This window comes from Nesoenas mayeri, assembly GCF_963082525.1.
Source record: "Nesoenas mayeri genome assembly, chromosome: 35".
Classification (NCBI taxonomy): Eukaryota; Metazoa; Chordata; class Aves; order Columbiformes; family Columbidae; genus Nesoenas; species Nesoenas mayeri.
Genome location: NC_137576.1, coordinates 275,887 through 293,131, shown reverse-complemented (window position 1 = coordinate 293,131; position 17,245 = coordinate 275,887). Strand labels below are relative to the sequence as shown.

Genomic DNA, 17,245 nt, shown 5'->3' with positions numbered 1-17,245 from the left:
CGGCCCGGCGTCCAAGATGGCGGCGCCCCGGGCGCTGCTCGCCGCTCGGCGGGCGGTGTCGCGGGGGTGTCGGGGGGCGGGGGGGGGGACCCGGGGGGGCCGCGGGGGGGTCGGGGGGGCCGGGGCGGAGCCTCCTGTTCGAGCACGTGCGGGAGGGCCTGAGCGCGCGCCCGCAGCTGGACGTGGCGGCGCTGAGCGAGCGCGAGCTGGAGCGGAGGCGGGGCCCCATGAGGGGGGGCGACCTGCGCGAGATCGTGAGCGGGGCGGGGCCTGGCGGGAGGGGGCGGGGTCTTTTAGGGATGGGTGGGGATGTGAGGTGGGCGGGGCATTCGGGTGGGCGGAGCCTGTGTGGGCTGGGCGGGGGGGTGGGGTCTGTGGGAGAGGGCGGGGCTTGCCTGGGGTGGGCGGGGTGGGACCGTGCGGTGGGCGTGGCCTTTCGGGTGGGCGGAGCCTGTGTGGGCTGGGCGGGGTGGGGTCTGTGGGAGAGGGCGGGGCTTGCCTGAGGTGGGCGGGGTCATTCTGGGGTGGGCGGAGCACGGGGAGAGAGCTGGGCGGGGTCTGCTGAGAGGGGGCGGGGTTGTGAATGTGGGCGGGGTTGTGAATGTGGGCGGGGCCTGATGGTGGGCGGGGGTTGCCTCATCTGGGGCGGGGCCTCGCGGTGGGTGTGGTCTGGTGTATGAAGGCGGGGCTTAAATGGAAGGGGCGGGGCCTGGGCTACGTGGGTGGGGCTGGCAGAGGGGCAATGGGGAAGGGCTGGGGTGCGCTGCTGGGGGCGGGGCTTGTTGGTGGGGGCGTGTCTCAGGCTGGCCCCGCCCAGCGCAGGTGCAGACCTGGGCCCGCCTGGGGGAGGTTCGAGCCGCCATCGCGGAGCTGGAGGCTGAGAAGGGGCAGGTGGCCCAGGGCGTGCGGGGGATCATGGTGAGACCCCCGGGGACCCTCTGACCCCCCCCAGCCCCCGGGGACCCCCAGAACCCCCTGGGACCTCAGATCCCCCTGGGATTCCCCACCCCCCCCCCAGAACCCCCTGGGACCCCCAGAACCCCCTGGGATTCCCCACCCCCCCCAGGATCCTCTGGGACCCCCAGAAGCCCCTGGGACCCCCAGATCCCCCTGGGATTCCCCAGCCCCCCCAGAACCCCCTGGCACCCCCAGAACCCCCTGGGATTCCCCAACCCCCTGGGACCCCCAGAACCCCCTGGGACCCCCAGAACCCCCTGGGGACCCCCAGAACCCCCTGGGATTCCCCAAACCCCCCAGGATCCTCTGGGACCCCCAGAACCCCCTGGGATTCCCCAGCCCCCCCAGATCCCCCTGGGATTCCCCAACCCCCCCAGAACCCCCTGGGGTTCCCAACCCCCCCAGAACCCCCTGGGGTTCCCCACCCCCCCCAGGATCCTCTGGGACCCCTCTGGACTCCCCAGCCCATCCCCCCCGCTCTCTTCCCACAGGCCAAACACAACAAGGAGACGGCGGAGGCGGTAAAAGGGGGGACACGGGGACCTGGGGGACGCGAGGGGGTGGCCCCGTGTCGCTGCGTGTGTCCCCACGTCCCCCGTGTCCCCGCGTCCCCAGCTCCCCGCGTACCGCGCCCTGCGCGCCCAGGGCCGGCAGGTTCGGCTGCGCCTGCGGGAGCTGGAGGCCGAGGAGGCGGCGCTGGAGCAGCGGTTCTATCCCCGGGCGCTCCGGTTACCCAACCGCAGCCACCCCGACACGGTGAGGGGACATTGGGGACACACGGGGGACACTAGGGACACTGGGAACACGGGGGACACTGGGGGACACAGGGGATACTGGAGGCATTGGGGGACACTGGGGACATTGGAGACATTGGGGACACGGGGGGCAGCGCTGGAGCAGCGGTTCTATCCCCGGGTGCTGCGCCTGCCCAACCGCAGCCACCCCGACACGGTGAGGGGACACTGGGGACACACAGGGGACACTGGAGGCATTGGGGGACACAGGGGCCACTGGGGACATTGGGGACACAGGGGCAGCGCTGGAGCAGCGGTTCTATCCCCGGGCGCTCCGGTTACCCAACTGCAGCCACCCCGACACGGTGAGGGGACATTGGGGACACAGGGGACATTGGGGACACACAGGGGACATGGGGGATGTTTGGGACATGGGGAGACACAGGGGACACAGGGGACACTGGGGACATTGGGGGCACGGATGACATGGGGGATGTTTGGGACATGGGGAGACACGGGACACTGGGGACATGGGGGGACGTTGGGGACACAGGGATGTGGGGGGGACATGAGGGGGACGTGGGGAGACAGGGGACATTGGGGACAGGGAGAGAAACACGGGGTGGGACACAGGGGACATTGGGGGATATGAGAGGACATGGGGGGACACAGAGGACATTGGGGGACATGGGGGGACACGCGTGACCCCCTGTTCCCCCATCCCCAGCCGGTCGGGGACCAGAGCCAGGCCCGTGTGCTGGAGGTGCTGGGGGACAAACCAGGTACGGGGGTGATGAAGAGGAGGATGACGAAGGCTCCGGGGGGGCAGGAGGGTCCTGGGGTGACAAAGAGGAGGGTGAGGGGAGTGACGAAGGCTCGGGGGGGCCAGGAGAGTTGTGGGGTGATGAAGAGGAGGCTGAGGGGGTGACAAAGGCTTTGGGGTGATGATGAAGAGGAGGGTGGGGGGGGTGACGGCTCTGGGGGGGGCAGGAAGGTTGTGGGGTGACAAAGAGGAGGGTGAGGGGGGTGATGAAGGCCCTGGGGTGATGAAGAGGAAGGTGAGGGGGTGGTGAAGCCTCTGGGGGGGGCAGGAAGGTTGTGGGGTGATGAAGAGGAGGATGAGGGGGTGACGAAGGCTTTGGGGTGATGATGAAGAGGAGGGTGGGGGGGTGACGGCTCTGGGGGGGGCAGGAAGGTTGTGGGGTGACAAAGAGGAGGGTGAGGGGGTGATGAAGGCCCTGGGGTGATGAAGAGGAAGGTGAGGGGGTGATGAAGCCTCTGGGGGGGGCAGGAAGGTTGTGGGGTGATGAAGAGGAGGCTGAGGGGGTGACGAAGGCTCTGGGGGGGCAGGAAGGTTGTGGGGTGACAAAGAAGAGGATGATGAAGGCCCTGGGGTGATGAAGAGAAGGCTGAGAGGGTGACGAAGGCTCTGGGGGGGCAGGAGGGTTGTGGGGTGATGAAGAGGAGGGTGAGGGGGGTGACGAAGGCTCTGGGGGGGCAGGAGGGTTGTGGGGTGATGAAGAGGAGGATGAGGGGGTGACGAAGGCTCTGGGGGGGCAGGAGGGTTGTGGGGTGATGAAGAGGAGGGTGAGGGGGGTGACGAAGGCTCTGGGGGGTCAGGAGGGTCCTGGGGTGATGAAGCGGAGGGTGATGGGGTGACGAAGGCTCTGGGGGGGCAGGAGGGTTGTGGGGTGATGAAGAGGAGGCTGAGGGGGTGACGAAGGCTCTGGGGGGGCAGGAGGGTTGTGGGGTGATGAAGAGGAGGGTGATGGGGTGACGAAGGCCCCCCGCCCCCCCCAGCCTTTGATTTCCAGCCGCGGGGCCACCTGGAGCTGGGGGAGGGGCTGGACATCATCCGCCAACGGTGAGAGCGGGGGGGACACGCACACAAAGGGGGGGTCCCCATGTCCCCGGTGACCCCCACACGTGTGCCCCCCCCTCCCGGTGACCCCCCCGTCCCCCCCCAGGCGCCTGTCGCACGTCTCGGGCCATCGCTCCTATTACCTGTGCGGGGGGGGGCGCGATGCTGGAGCAGGCGCTGGTGCGGTTCGCAATGGCGAAGCTGCTGCCCCGGGTACGGGGGGACCTGGGGGGGTTCTAGGGTTTGGGGGGGTCTATAGGGGCTGGGGGGGTCTATAGGGGCTGGGGGGGGGTCCTGGGGGGCATTGGGGGACCCAGGAGTCTGGGGGTGGGGATTGGGGGACCCAGGAGTCCGGGGGAATTGGGGGACCCAGGGGGGTCCTGGGGGGGATTGGAGGACTCAGGGGAGTCCGGGGGGATTGGAGGACCCAGGAGTCCAGGGGGTGGAATTGGAGAACCCAGGAGTCCGGGGGGGGAATTGGAGGACCCAAGGGGGTCCTGGGTGGAAATGGGGGTCTGGGGGTCCCAGAGGTAGTTTGGGGGGGGCAGTAGGATCTGGGGGGTCCTGGGGGGGTCTGAGGGGGCAGGAGGGTCCATGGGGGAGTCTATAGGGTCTATAGTGGTCCTGGGGTGACCCAGGTGGATCCAGGGGGGGTTGGAGGACCCAGGGGAGTCCGGGGGTCCCAAGGGGATTTGGGGGGCAGGAGGGTCCATGGGGGGGGGGGGTCCTGGGGTGGTCCAAGAGGATCTGGGGGGGCCTGGGGGTCCCAGGGGGTCTGGAGGGGCCCCCAACCCCCCCTGTCCCCCCAGGGCTTCCTGCCCATGACGGTTCCCGACCTGCTGCGCGGCGCCGTCTTTGTGAGTGTCCCCCTGTCCCCCCGGGACCCCCACCCCATGGCCCCCCCATGGCCCCCCGTGTGTCACCCCCACAACGTCCCCACCCCCCCGGGGGTGTCCCGTGTGCATCCCCTGCGCGTGTCACCGGCCGTGTCCTCGTGTCCCCCCGGGCCCCCCCACAGCCCCCCAACAACGTCCCCATATCCCCCGTCTGTGTCCCCCATGTCCCCCCCATGACCCCCCTACCCCCCATGTCCCCCATATGTCCTCATGTCCCCCATGTGCCCCTATGTCCCCCCAAATCCCTATATCGCCCCATATACCCCCATATCCCCCACGTCCCCATGTCCCCCCCATGTCCCCCCCATGTCCCCATCATGTCCCCCCACGTCCCCATCATGTCCCCCCATGTCCCCCATATCCCCCGATATCTCCCCATGTCACCCATATGTCCCCCCAAATCCCTGTGTCCCCCGTATCGCTGTATCCTCCTATATCCCCTCATGTCCTCATATCCCCCCATGTCCCCCCACGTCCCCCATAATCCCCCACATCCCCCCATGTGCCCCATGACCCCCCATGTCACCCATATGTCCCCATGTGCCCCTATATCCCCCCAAATCCTTATGTCCCCCATATCCCTATATCCCCCCATATCCCCCCATATCCCCCCATGTCCCCGTCCCCCCGTTTCAGGAGGGCTGTGGGCTGCCGCCGCAGCCCGGCCCGTCCCCCGTGTACTCGCTGGACCCCGCGCGCTTCGGGGACCTTTGTCTGGCCGGCACCTCCGAGGTGGGAATCGCGGGTGAGAACGGGGCCAAAACTCGCGAAATCGGGCAAAAATGGGGCCGAAACGGGCAAAAACGGGGCCGAAACGCGCCAAACGGGACCAAAACGCGCCGAAACGCGCCAAACGGGGCTGAAACGCGCCGAAACGTGCCAAACGGGGCCGAAACGCGCCAAACGGGACCAAAACGCGCCAAACGGGGCCGAAACGCGCCAAACGGGGCCGAAATGCGCCGAAACGCGCCAAACGGGGCCGAAACGCGCCGAAACGTGCCAAACGGGGCCGAAACGCGCCAAACGGGGCCGAAACGCGCCAAACGGGGCCGAAACGCGCCGAAACGCGCCAAACGGGGCCGAAACGCGCCAAACGGGGCCGAAACGCGCCGAAACGTGCCAAACGGGGCCGAAACGCGCCAAACGGGACCGAAACGCGCCAAACGGGACCGAAACGCGCCAAACGGGGCCGAAACGCGCCAAACGGGGCCGAAACGCGCCAAACGGGACCGAAACGCGCCAAACGGGACCGAAACGCGCCAAACGGGGCCGAAACGCGCCAAACGGGGCCGAAACGCGCCAAACGGGGCCGAAACGCGCCAAACGGGGCCGAAACGCGCCGAAACGCGCCAAACGGGGCCGAAACGCGCCAAACGGGACCAAAACGCGCCAAACGGGGCCGAAACGCGCCAAACGGGACCGAAACGCGCCAAACGGGACCGAAACGCGCCAAACGGGGCCGAAACGCGCCAAACGGGGCCGAAACGGGCCCAAACCTGCAAAAATGGGCAAAAACCCACGAAACGGGGGTGACAGTGTGCCAAAGGGGGCAAAAATGGGCCAAAACCCGCGAAATAGGGCAAAAACAGGCGAGAAACCAGAAATGGGGTGAAAACACGTGGAATGGGGCAGAAACAGGGTGAAAACATGCGAAATGGGGTGGAAACACACGAAATGGGGCAGAAACAGGTGAAAACACACGAAACGGGGAGAAAACACGTGAAATGAGGCAAAAACGGGCAAGACAGCAGAAACGGGGAGAAAACACACAAAATAGGGCAAAAATCGGTGAGACCCCGCGGGACTGGGGAAATGGGGCAAAACTACAGGGGATCGGGCAAAATGGGGTGAAACTCGGGGAAAAGGGGGAAATTCAGGGGGCAACCTGGGGGGAAAATGGGGTGAAATGTGGTGGAAAAGGGCAAAATGGGGGGAAATTGGGGTCTCTGTGCGTGGGGGGTCCCTAAAATTGCTGACCCCCCCCCGCCCAGGGTACTTCATGGATCACGCCGTGCGCCTGGAGGATCTGCCCATCAGGTACTGGGGACCCAGGCGTCCGGGAGGGACCCAGGCGTCCGGGGAGAGGGACCCAGGCGTCCGGGGGGGTCCCCTCACCCCATTCCCCCCCAGGGTCGTGTGCTCCAGCACCTGCTACCGGGCAGAGACGGAGACGGGCCGGGAGCCGTGGGGGCTCTACCGCGTCCACCAGTTCACCAAGGTACGGGGGGTGCTGGGAGCGCCGGGACCCAGGCGTCCGGGAGGGGGACCCAGGCGTCCGGGAGGGACCCAGGTGTCTGCTGGGAGGGACCCAGGCGTCCGGGAAGGACCCAGGCGTCCGGGGAGAGGGACCCAGGTGTCTGCTGGGAGGGACCCAGGCACCCAGGAGGGACCCAGGCATCCGGGGGAGAGGGACCCAGGTGTCTGCTGGGAGGGACCCAGGTGTCCGGGAAGGGGGACCCAGGCATCCGGGGAGAGGGACCCAGGCATCCGGGAGAGACCCAGGTGTCCAGGGAGGGGGACCCAGGCGTCCGGGGAGGGGGACCCAGGCGTCTGGGAGGGACCCAGGCGTCCGGGAGGGACGCAGGCGGGGCCCAGAGGGGTCACGCCCCCGCCCCCGCCCCCCCCAGGTGGAGATGTTCGGGGTGACGGCGGCCGAGCGCGGCACCGAGAGCGAGGAGCTGCTGCGCGACTTCGTGGCGCTGCAGAAGGAGATCTGCGCAGAGCTGGGGCTGCACTGCCGGTGAGGGGCGCCGGACCCCCCCATGCTGTGGGACCCCCCGTGTCCCCCCATGACCTCCCCGGGACCCCTGGGACCCCCCCGGGACCCCCCATGACCCCCTGTCTCCCCGCCATGTCCCCTCTGTGTCCCCTCCATGTCCCCCCATGACTCCCTCATGACCCCCCTGTCCCCCTGTGTCCCCCCCATGACCCCCGTGTCTCCTGTGTGTCCCTTGTGTGTTCCCCTGTGTCCCCCCCTGTCCCCTCATGTCCCCCCGTGACCCCCCATGACCCTGTGCCCCCCCCGTGCCCCCCAGGGTGCTGGAGATGCCCACGCAGGAGCTGGGTCTCCCCATGACCCCCCCATGCCCCCCCGTACCCCCAGGGTGCTGGAGATGCCCACGCAGGAGCTGGGTCTCCCCATGACCCCCCCATGCCCCCCCGTACCCCCAGGGTGCTGGAGATGCCCACGCAGGAGCTGGGTCTCCCCATGGACCCCCCCATGTCCCCCCCGTGCCCCCCAGGGTGCTGGAGATGCCCACGCAGGAGCTGGGTCTCCCCATGTCCCCCCGTGACCCCGGTGACCCCTGTGACCCCCCATGCCCCCCCATGTCCCCCCCATGCCCCCCAGGGTGCTGGAGATGCCCACGCAGGAGCTGGGTCTCCCCGCCTTCCGCAAGTTCGACATCGAGGCCTGGATGCCCGGCCGGGGCCGCTTCGGGGAGGTGAGCGCCTGGGGGCCCCAGTTTTGGGGTGACCCCCCCGGTTTGGGGGCTGATCCACCCCCCAGTTTGGGAGTGACCCCCCAGTTTGGGGCTGATCCCCCCTCAGTTTCAATGGTGACCCCCCCCCAGTCTTGGGGGCCGCTCCGACTCCTCCAGTTTGGGGAATAGTTCCCCCAGTTTAAGCGGTGACCCCCCCCAGTTTGGAGGCTCATTCCCCTCCCACTGTCAGCAGTGACCCCCCCTAGTTTGGAGGCTGATCCCCCCCAGTGTCAGTGGTGACCCCCCCCCCCCCCCAGTTTTGGGGCTGATCAGACTCCCCCCGTTTGGGAGATACTCCCCCCAGTTTCAGTGGTGAGCCCCCCCCAGTTTGGGGGGTGACCCCCCCAGTTTCAATGGTGACCCCCCCCCCCCAGTCTTGGGGCTGATCCGACCCCCCCAGTTTGGGGGATACTTCCCCCAATTTAAGTGGTGACCCCCCCAGTTTGGAGGCTGATTCCCCCCAGTTTCAGCGGTGACCCCCCCCCCCAGTTTTGGGGCTGATCCCCCCAGTTTCAATGGTGACCCCCCCCCCCCCCAGTTTGGGGCTGATCCGACTCCTCCAGTTTGGGGAATAGTTCCCCCAGGTTAAGCGGTGACCCCCCCAGTTTGGAGGCTCATCCCCCGCAGTGTCAGCGGTGACCCCCCCCTACCCAGTTTTGGGGGGTGTCCCCCCCCCCTCCAGTTTGGGAGATACCCCCCCCAGTTTCAGCGGTGACCCCCCCCAGTTTTGGGGGTGCCCCCCCCCAGTTTGGGGGATACTCCCCCCAGTTTCAGGGGTGACCCCCCCAAGCCCCCCCCAAACCACAGCCCCCCCAAGAAGCCGTATTACCCAGAACAGCAACAAACCCTCATAGTTGGGGGGGGGGGGGGGGGGGTGGACTGGAGTTAAATTGGGGGGGGGGTCCCCATCCCCAGGACACACAGTGTGTGTGTGGGGGGGTCCCCAAAATACTTGTGCGCCCCCCCAGGTCACCAGCGCCTCCAACTGCACCGACTACCAGAGCCGGCGCCTGCACATCATGTACAGCGACCGGGGGGGCGGCTGCGCCACGCGCACACGGTGAGCTCTGGGGGGGGCCGGGGGGTCTGGGGGGGTCTATGGGGTCTGGGGGGGTCCTGGGAGGGGTTGGAGGACCAGGAGTCCGGGGGGATTGGAGGACCCAGGAGTCTGGGGGGGGAATGATTGGAGGACCCAGGAGGGATGGGAGGACCCAGGGAGTCCTGGGTGGGGGGGGGGGCGGATTGGAGGAGCCAGGGGGGTCTGGGGGTCCCAGGGAGTGGTTTTGGGGGGGGGGGGGGGGGAGGGGTCAGGAGGATCTGGGGGTCCCACAGGGAATCTGGGGGGGTCAGGAGGGTCCATAGGGGGTTCTATAGGGTTTAGGGGGGTCCTGGGGTGGACCAGAGGGGATTGGAGGACCCAGGGGGGTCTGGGGGGGGATTGGAGGACCCAGGCGGGTCTGGGCGTCCCAGGGGGGTCCCCATGACCCCCCGATGTGTGTGTTGTCCCCCCCAGGTGAATGGTACAGCCCTGGCGGTGCCGCGGATGCTCATTGCGCTGCTGGAGACCAACCAGCTGCCCGTGAGTCGGGGGGGGCCTGGGACAATGGGGGGTCCCTGGGACAATGGGGGGGTCCCTGGGACAATGGGGGGGGGGGGTCCCAGTGACGGGGGGGGGTCCTAGGACCAGAGGGGGGGTCCTGGGACAATGGGGGGGGGTCCCTGGGACAATAGGGGGGGGGGTCCCTGTGACCGGGGGGGGGGGTCCCTGGGACAATGGGGGGGTCTCTTACTTCCTCTCGTCCCCCCCCAGGACGGGCGCGTGCGTGTCCCCCCCCCGCTGCAGCCCCTGGTGGGGCAGGAGCTGCTGAGCCCCCCCCCCCGCCCCCCTCCTGCGCTACATCGGCCCCAACCAGCCCGGGGGAGGCCCCGGCCCCCAAGGTGGGGGGGGCCCCCCCTGAACTGAGGGGACACCCCAAGTGTCCCCATAGCAGGGGGGGGGACACCCCGATACCAGATGGGACGTGGAGACAACGGACAGAACGACGGACACGCGTGTCTGCCCCCCCCCCCCAAATAATGTCATTGTCACCCCCCCCCACCAAGAGCTGCAGCATTTTGGGGGGGCTGAATAAAGGGGGGGGGGGGGCAAACCCCTCATTTATTGTACAAGTGTAGAAATTCTCTAACACTATGGGGGGGGGATTTTATGGGGGGGGGGGAAACACACATGGGGGGGGGGCCCCAAATCCCCCCCCCCCCATAAATAGGGTTTGGGGGGGGTCAGTCTGGGCAGCGGCCGCTGTTGATGACGATGTCGTCGTATTCATCCTGGGGGGGGGGGGGGGGTAACAAAATTTTGGGGTGAGAACAAGAAAACACCCCCCCCCCATTAATTTTGGGGGTCCCAAGAGCAGGAAACCCCCCCAGAATTTGAATGAGTGGGATGACCCCTCCCCTCCCCCCCAGTTTGGGTCAGTCCAGGAGCTGCGAGACCCCCCCCCCCCCGCCTTGATATAGTGGGAGTGGGGGGGCACAGGGAATCTGGGGGGGTCAGGAGGGGTCCATAGGGGGGTTCTATAGGGTTTAGGGGGGTCCTGGGGTGGCCCAGAAGGGATTGGAGGACCCAGGGGGGTCCTGGGGGGGGATTGGAGAACCCAGGGGGGTCTGGGGGGTCCCAGGGGGGTTTGGGGGAGCAGGAGGGTCTGCGGGTCCGGGGGGGGGCAATAAGGGTCCATGGGGAGGGTCCTGGGGGGTCCCAGGGGGGTTTGAGGGAGCAGGAGGGTCTGGGGGTCCCGGGGGGGGGGCATAAGGGTCCATGGGGAGGGTCCTGGGGGTCCCAGGGGGGTTTGGGGGAGCAGGAGGGTCTGCGGGTCCCGGGGGGGGGGCATAAGGGTCCATGGGGAGGGTCCTGGGGGGTCCCAGGGGGGTTTGGGGGAGCAGGAGGGTCTCGGGGCCCTGGGGGGGTTTGGGGGTCCATGGGGGGGGTGGCCAAGGGGGTTTGGGGGTCCCCATGACCCCCCGATGTGTGTCCCCCCCCAGGTGAATGGTTTTGGGGTGCACTGGGGGCACTCACGCTGCCGCTGTCGCTGTCACCGTCGCTGTCGCTGTCGCTGTCGCTGGGGGGGGGCTCGCTGGCCCCCCCAGGCCCGCAGCAGGGGGGGCAGCCGGGGGTCGGGGCGGCGCCGGGCGCTGCCCAGGGGGGTGAACCCCAAAAACGTGGGGGCGTTGGGTCGGCCCCCCCCCCCGCAGCAGCAGCTCCGCCACCTCGGGGCTCTGCGCCTCCACCGCCAGGTGCAGGGGCGTGCGGCCGCAGCTCGGCTCCTGCGCGCGCGGGGGGGGTCAGTGACCCCGGACACCCCCCGGGACCCCCCAAAACCCCCTGACCCCCCCCAGACCCTTCTGACCCCCCCAGACCCCCTGCATCTCAATGGGGAATTACAGGGGGGTGCGGCTGCATCTCAACCCTGGGGGCTCAGAGGGATGGGGGGACCCCCCAAAATCCCCTGACCGCCCCCCCCAAAGCCCCCAGCCCCCCCTGCATCTCTATGGGGAATTACAGGGGGGTGCAGCTACCTCTCAACCCTGGGGGGTCAGAGGAATGGGGGGACCCCCCCAAAATCCCCTGACCCCCCCCCCCCCAAACCCTCTGACCCCCCCCACAGCCCCCCAAAAAGCCCCCAGACCCCCCTGCATCTCTATGGGGAATTACAGGGGGGTGTGGTTGCATCTCAACCCTGGGGGGTCAGAGGAATAGGGGGACCCCCCCAAAATCCCCTGCCCCCCCCCCCCAGACCCCCCTGCATCTCTATGGGGAATTATAGGGGGGTGCGGTTGCATCTCAGCCCCAGGGGGGGTCAGAGAAATGTGGGGGACCCTGTGACCCCCCCCCGGCCCCCTCAGACTCCCCCCCCCCCCCAAACCCCTAGACCCCCCCCCCCCCCATTGTGTTTCTGCATCTCTGTGGCCAATTGGGGGGGGTTGCAGCTGCATCTCAGCCCTTGGGGGGGTCACGGGGGTTGGGGGGGTCACAGGGGGTCATGGGGGGGTCACAGGGGGTTGTGGGGGTGTCGCGGGGGGGTCACGGGGGTTTGGGGGTCCCGGGGCCCCCCCATCCGCACCGGTTTGTTGGGGTCGGCCCCCCCGCGCAGCAGCAGCTGCACCAGCTCCGGGTCCTTGCGCAGAACGGCCAAGTGCAGGGGGGTGTGACCTGGGGGGCACCGGGGGGGGCACGGGGACCCCCCAAAACTGACATGGGTGCCCCAGTCCATGGCCCCCCCCCCCCAAAAACCAACACGACCCCCCCCAAATACACAGAGACCCCCCCAGCTCCGTAAGAGACCCCATACACCCCCCCCAGCCCCACATGACCCCCCCAGCCCCACATGACCCCCCCAGCTCCGTAAGAGACCCCATACGCCCCCCCCAGCCCCACATGACCCCCCCAGCCCCACATGACCCCCCCAGCTCCGTAAGAGACCCCATACACCCCCTCCAGCCCCACATGACCTCCCCACCCCCACAGACACCTCCCCAGCCCCATAGAAACCCCTTAGACCCCCCCACCTCCCCCAGCCCCATAAGAAGCCTCATGTGATGCCCCAGCCCCACATGACCCCCCCAGCCCCATAAGAGACCCCCCCAGCCCCATAACAGCCCCTTAAACCCACAGGACCCCCCAGCCCCATAAGAGACCCCATGCACCCCCCAGCCCCACATGACGCCCCCACCCCCACAGAGACCCCCCAGCCCCATAAGCGACCCCATACACCCTCCCACCCCCACAGACACCCCCCCAGCCCCATAACAGCCCCTTAGACCAACGTGACCCACCCCCCCCACATGACCCCCCCAGCCCCATAACAGCCCCTTAGACCCAAGCGACCCAGCCCCCCAGGGCCCCCCCTCACCGTCGTAGTTGGCGCAGTCCACGGGCGGCTGCTGGGGGTGGGGGGGCTCTCGGGGGGGCTCCGGGGGGCGCAGCAGCTCGCGCACGCAGCCGGGGTGCCCCTCCCGCACCGCCAGGTGCAGCGCCGTGTGCCCCCCCCGCGCCAGCGCCCGCCCCCCCGCGCCCGCCCCCCGCAGCTTCCGCACCAGCCCCGGCAAACCCAGCACGGCCGCCAAGTGCAGGGGGGTCTGCGGGGACATGGGGGGGACATGGGGACACCCAGCACGGCCGCCAAGTGCAGGGGGGTCTGCGGGGACAGGGGGGGCATTGGGGACATGGGGGGGACATGGGGACACCCAGCACGGCCGCCAAGTGCAGGGGGGTCTGCGGGGACAAGGGGGGCATTGGGGACATGGGGGGGGCAATGGGGACATGGGGGGGGCAATGGGGACACCCAGCACGGCCGCCAAGTGCAGGGGGGTCTGGGGGGACAGGGGGGGCATTGAGGACATTGGGGACATTGGGGACACCCAGCACGGCCGCCAAGTGCAGGGGGGTCTGCGGGGACAGGGCACTGGGGACATGGGGGTGGCAATGGGGACATGGGGGGGCACTGGGGACACCCAGCACGGCCGCCAAGTGCAGGGAGGTCTGGGGGGACATGGGGGGGCATTGGGGACGTGGGGGGACATTGGGGACATGGAGGGGGCAATGGGGACATGGGGGGGGCAATGGGGACATGGGGGGGGCAATGGGGACACCCAGCACGGCCGCCAAGTGCAGGGGGGGTCTGGGGGACAGGGGGGGCATTGGGGACATGGGGGGGGCAATGGGGACATGGAGGGGGCAATGGGGACATGGAGGGGGCAATGGGGACATGGGGGGCACTGGGGACACCCAGCACGGCCGCCAAGTGCAGGGGGGTCTGCGGGGACAGGGGGGGGCATTGGGGACATGGGGGGGGGCAATGGGGACATGGAGGGGGCAATGGGGACACCCAGCACGGCCACCAAGTGCAGGGGGGTCTGCGGGGACAGGGTGGGCATTTGGGGACATGGGGGGGGCAATGGGGACACCCAGCACGGCCGCCAAGTGCAGGGGGGTCTGCGGAGACATGGGGACATGGGGGGACATTGAGGACATTGGGGACACCAGCACGGCCGCCAAGTGCAGGGGGGTCTGCGGGGACAGGGGGGGCATTGGGGACATGGGGGGGGCAATGGGGACATGGGTGGGTGGCAATGGGACATGGGGGGGGCAATGGGGACATGGGGGGGCACTGGGGACACCCAGCACGGCCACCAAGTGCAGGGGGGTCTGCGGGGACATGGGGACATTGGGGACATGGGGGGGACATGGAGGACATGGGGGGACATGGGGGACACCCAGCATGGCCGCCAAGTGCAGGGGGAGTCTGCGGGGACATGGGGGGGGCATTGGGACATGGGGGGGACATGGGGGGACATTGGGGACATTGGGGACACCCAGCACGGCCGCCAAGTGCAGGGGGGTCTGGGGGGACATGGGGGGGCATTGGGGACATGGGGGGACATTGGGGACATGGAGGGGGCAATGGGGACATGGAGGGGGCAATGGGGACACCCAGCACGGCCACCAAGTGCAGGGGGGTCTGCGGGGACAGGGGGGGCATTGGGGACATGGGGGGGCATTGAGGACACGGGGGGGGACATTGGGGACATGGGGGACACTGGGGACACCCAGCACGGACCGCCAAGTGCAGGGGGTCTGGGGGGACATGGGGGGGCATTGGGACATGGGGGGACATTGGGACATGGGGGGGGCAATGGGGACATGGGGGGGGGCAATGGGGACACCCAGCACGGCCGCCAAGTGCAGGGGGGTCTGCGGGACAGGGGGGGGCATTGGGGGACATGGGGGGACATTGGGGACATGGGGGGGCACTGGGGACACCCAGCACGGCCGCCAAGTGCAGGGGGGTCTGGGGGGACAGGGGGACGTTGGGGACATGGCGGGTGGCCCAGGCCCCTCAATGGGGGGGGACATGGGAGGGGCCCAGGACCCTCAATGGGGGGGGGGCACATACACAGAGACCCCGAAGGGGGGACACAGGGACATTAAACCCCCCCATGAACCACGGAGCCCCGGGATCAGAACCGGGGGGCCGGGGACACTGGGGGGTGCAGGGACAGGTGAGGGGACATGGGGACAGGCGGGGGGACATGGGGACAGGCGGGGGGACACGGGGACAGGCGGGGGGTCCCGGCGCCCCGTGCCCCCCGTACCTGCCCCAGGTCGTTCTGCAGGTCCAGGTAGGCGCTGCGCCCCCCCAGGTGCCGCAGGATGGCGTCCAGCAGCCCCTCGTGCTCGTGGATCACGGCAAGTGCAGCGCCCTGCGCGCAACGGGGGGCACGGGGGGGCACGGGCGTCAATGGCACACGGGGGGACACGGGGGGCAAGGGGGGGCAGGGGGGGCACTGGGACATGGGGGGACATGGGGGGCAACGGGGGGCAGGAGCATCAATGGGACATGGGGGGACATGGGGGGCAATGGGGACATGGGGGGCAATGGGGACATGGGGGGGTGGGGGGACATGATGGGCAACAGGGGCACGGGCGTCAATGGGACATGGGGGGGGCAATGGGGCACATGGGCATCAGTGGGACATGGGGGGCAACGGGGAACACGGGTGTCAATGGACATGGGGGGCAGGGGGGACACGGGGGTGGGGGGGTCAGTGGGGCCGGGGGGGTCAGTGGGGACACGGGGATCAATGGGAACCAGGTGATTCAATGGGGATACAGGGGGTCAATGGGGCATGGGGGGGGCAGTGGGGCCGGGGGGGTCAGTGGGGACACGGTGGGGGGGTCAGTGGGACCAGGGGACTCAATGGGGATACAGGGGGTCAATGGGACATGGGGGGTCAGTGGGGCCGGGGGGGTCAGTGGGGGACATGGGGATCAATGAGAACCAGGTGATTCAATGGGGATACAGGGGGTCAATGGGACATAGGGGGGCAGTGGGGCTGGGGGGGGGTCAGTGGGGACGCGGGCCGGGGGGGGGCAGAGGGGACATGGCGGATCAATGGGACCCAGGGGACTCAATGGGGATACAGGGGATCAATGGGACATGGGGGGGCAGTGGGGACATGGGGGGGGGCAGGTGGGGATATGGGGGATCAATGGGAGCCATACAGGGGGTCAATGGGACATGGGGTGGGGGGCAATGGGGACACGGGGAATTCAATGGGAACCGGGGGGGTCAGGGGGACACGGGGGCGCAGTGGGGATGTGAGAGAACCAATGGGAGCGGGGGGGCCAGTGGGGACACAGGGGGGGGTCAGTGGGACCGGGGATGGGCACGGGGGGATCAATGGGGACATGGGGGGGGATCAATGGGGACACGGGGGGGGGACTGCGTCACCAGCGGCATCAATGGGAAACGGGGGGGCTCAGTGTTACTGGGGGGTTCAATGGGGACACGGGGGGGTCAATGGGACCGGGGCTGGGCACGGGGGGGTTCAATGTTACCGGGGGGGTCAATGGGCACACGGGGGGTCAATGGAACCGGGGGGGGGGTCAATGGAACCGGGGGGGGGTCAATGGAACCGGGGGGGGGGCTCAGTGGGGACATGAGGGGGGGTGTCAATGGGCACACGGAGGGGTCAGTGTTACCGGGGGGGGGTCAATGGAACCGGGGGGGGGTTCAGTGGGGACATGGGGGGGGTGTCAATGGGCACACGGGGGGGTCAGTGTTTCCGGGGGGGGTCAATGGAACCGGGGGGGGGTCAATGGAACCGGGGGGGGTTCAGTGGGGACATGGGGGGGGTGTCAATGGGCACACGGGGGGGTCAGTGTTTCCGGGGGGGGTCAATGGAACCGCGGGGGGGTCAATGGAACCGGGGGGGGTTCAGTGGGGACATGGGGGGGGGGGGTCTATGGGCACACGGGGGGGGTCAGTGTTTCCGGGGGTCCCGCGCGCCCCCACTCACGTGTCTCCGTCCTCGGTGACGAAGCGCAGCACGTGGCTCAGCCAGCGCGCGGGGGCCGGAACCGGGTCGGGATCGGGGGCCGGGGCGGGATCGGGGGCCGGGGCCGCCTCCGCCGCCTCCTCCCCGGGCTCCCCGGGGCAGCGGCCCCAGCGGCCCCAGCGGCCCGTCGCCCAGCGAGCCCAGCCCGCTGTCGCACCACTCATCGCCCTCGGGCCGCGTGTGCTCGGCGGGCGCCGCCGGGGCCGCGTCCGGGGCCGCCATGGCCGGGCCGCTCAGGCCGCTCGGGCCGCCATCGCCACCGCGCCGGGGAATCCCCGCGGGCCTCACGGGGGCTTCCGGGGGAGGGGCTAGCGGGGGGGTGGCCAATCACCGCCAGCGGCCGGGAGGTGTGGCAGGGAGGGGGCGGGGCTCTCCGCCAATCGGCGCTGGGAAGTGTGACCGGCCGCCGCGGTGCACGCC

The 17,245-nt window shown here is 69.3% G+C and overlaps 2 protein-coding genes across 2 annotated transcripts; one reads left to right on the top strand and one right to left on the bottom strand.

Annotated features, from left to right (window-relative positions):
• Window positions 1-16: 16 nt before the first annotated feature.
• Window positions 17-9,988, top strand: SARS2 (seryl-tRNA synthetase 2, mitochondrial; the record flags this gene model as incomplete). The annotated part of the gene is given in 20 exon segments (XM_080361656.1): window positions 17-91; window positions 93-254; window positions 823-918; window positions 1,449-1,478; window positions 1,573-1,713; window positions 2,419-2,473; window positions 3,492-3,555; window positions 3,659-3,701; window positions 3,703-3,765; window positions 4,362-4,409; window positions 5,085-5,193; window positions 6,440-6,485; window positions 6,579-6,666; window positions 7,076-7,188; window positions 7,798-7,891; window positions 8,899-8,959; window positions 8,962-8,990; window positions 9,444-9,509; window positions 9,741-9,800; window positions 9,802-9,988. Coding segments are annotated over 20 exon segments (1,530 nt in total). The 3' UTR covers window positions 9,889-9,988.
• Window positions 9,989-10,210: 222 nt separating this feature from the next.
• NFKBIB (NFKB inhibitor beta) lies at window positions 10,211-17,099 on the bottom strand (the record flags this gene model as incomplete). Its single annotated transcript, XM_080361627.1, is given in 10 exon segments — window positions 10,211-10,258; window positions 11,004-11,060; window positions 11,062-11,160; window positions 11,162-11,251; window positions 12,049-12,137; window positions 12,838-13,063; window positions 15,080-15,177; window positions 15,180-15,187; window positions 16,787-16,927; window positions 16,929-17,099. Coding segments are annotated over 10 exon segments (975 nt in total). The 5' UTR covers window positions 17,048-17,099.
• Between the last annotated feature and the right edge of the window lie 146 nt (window positions 17,100-17,245).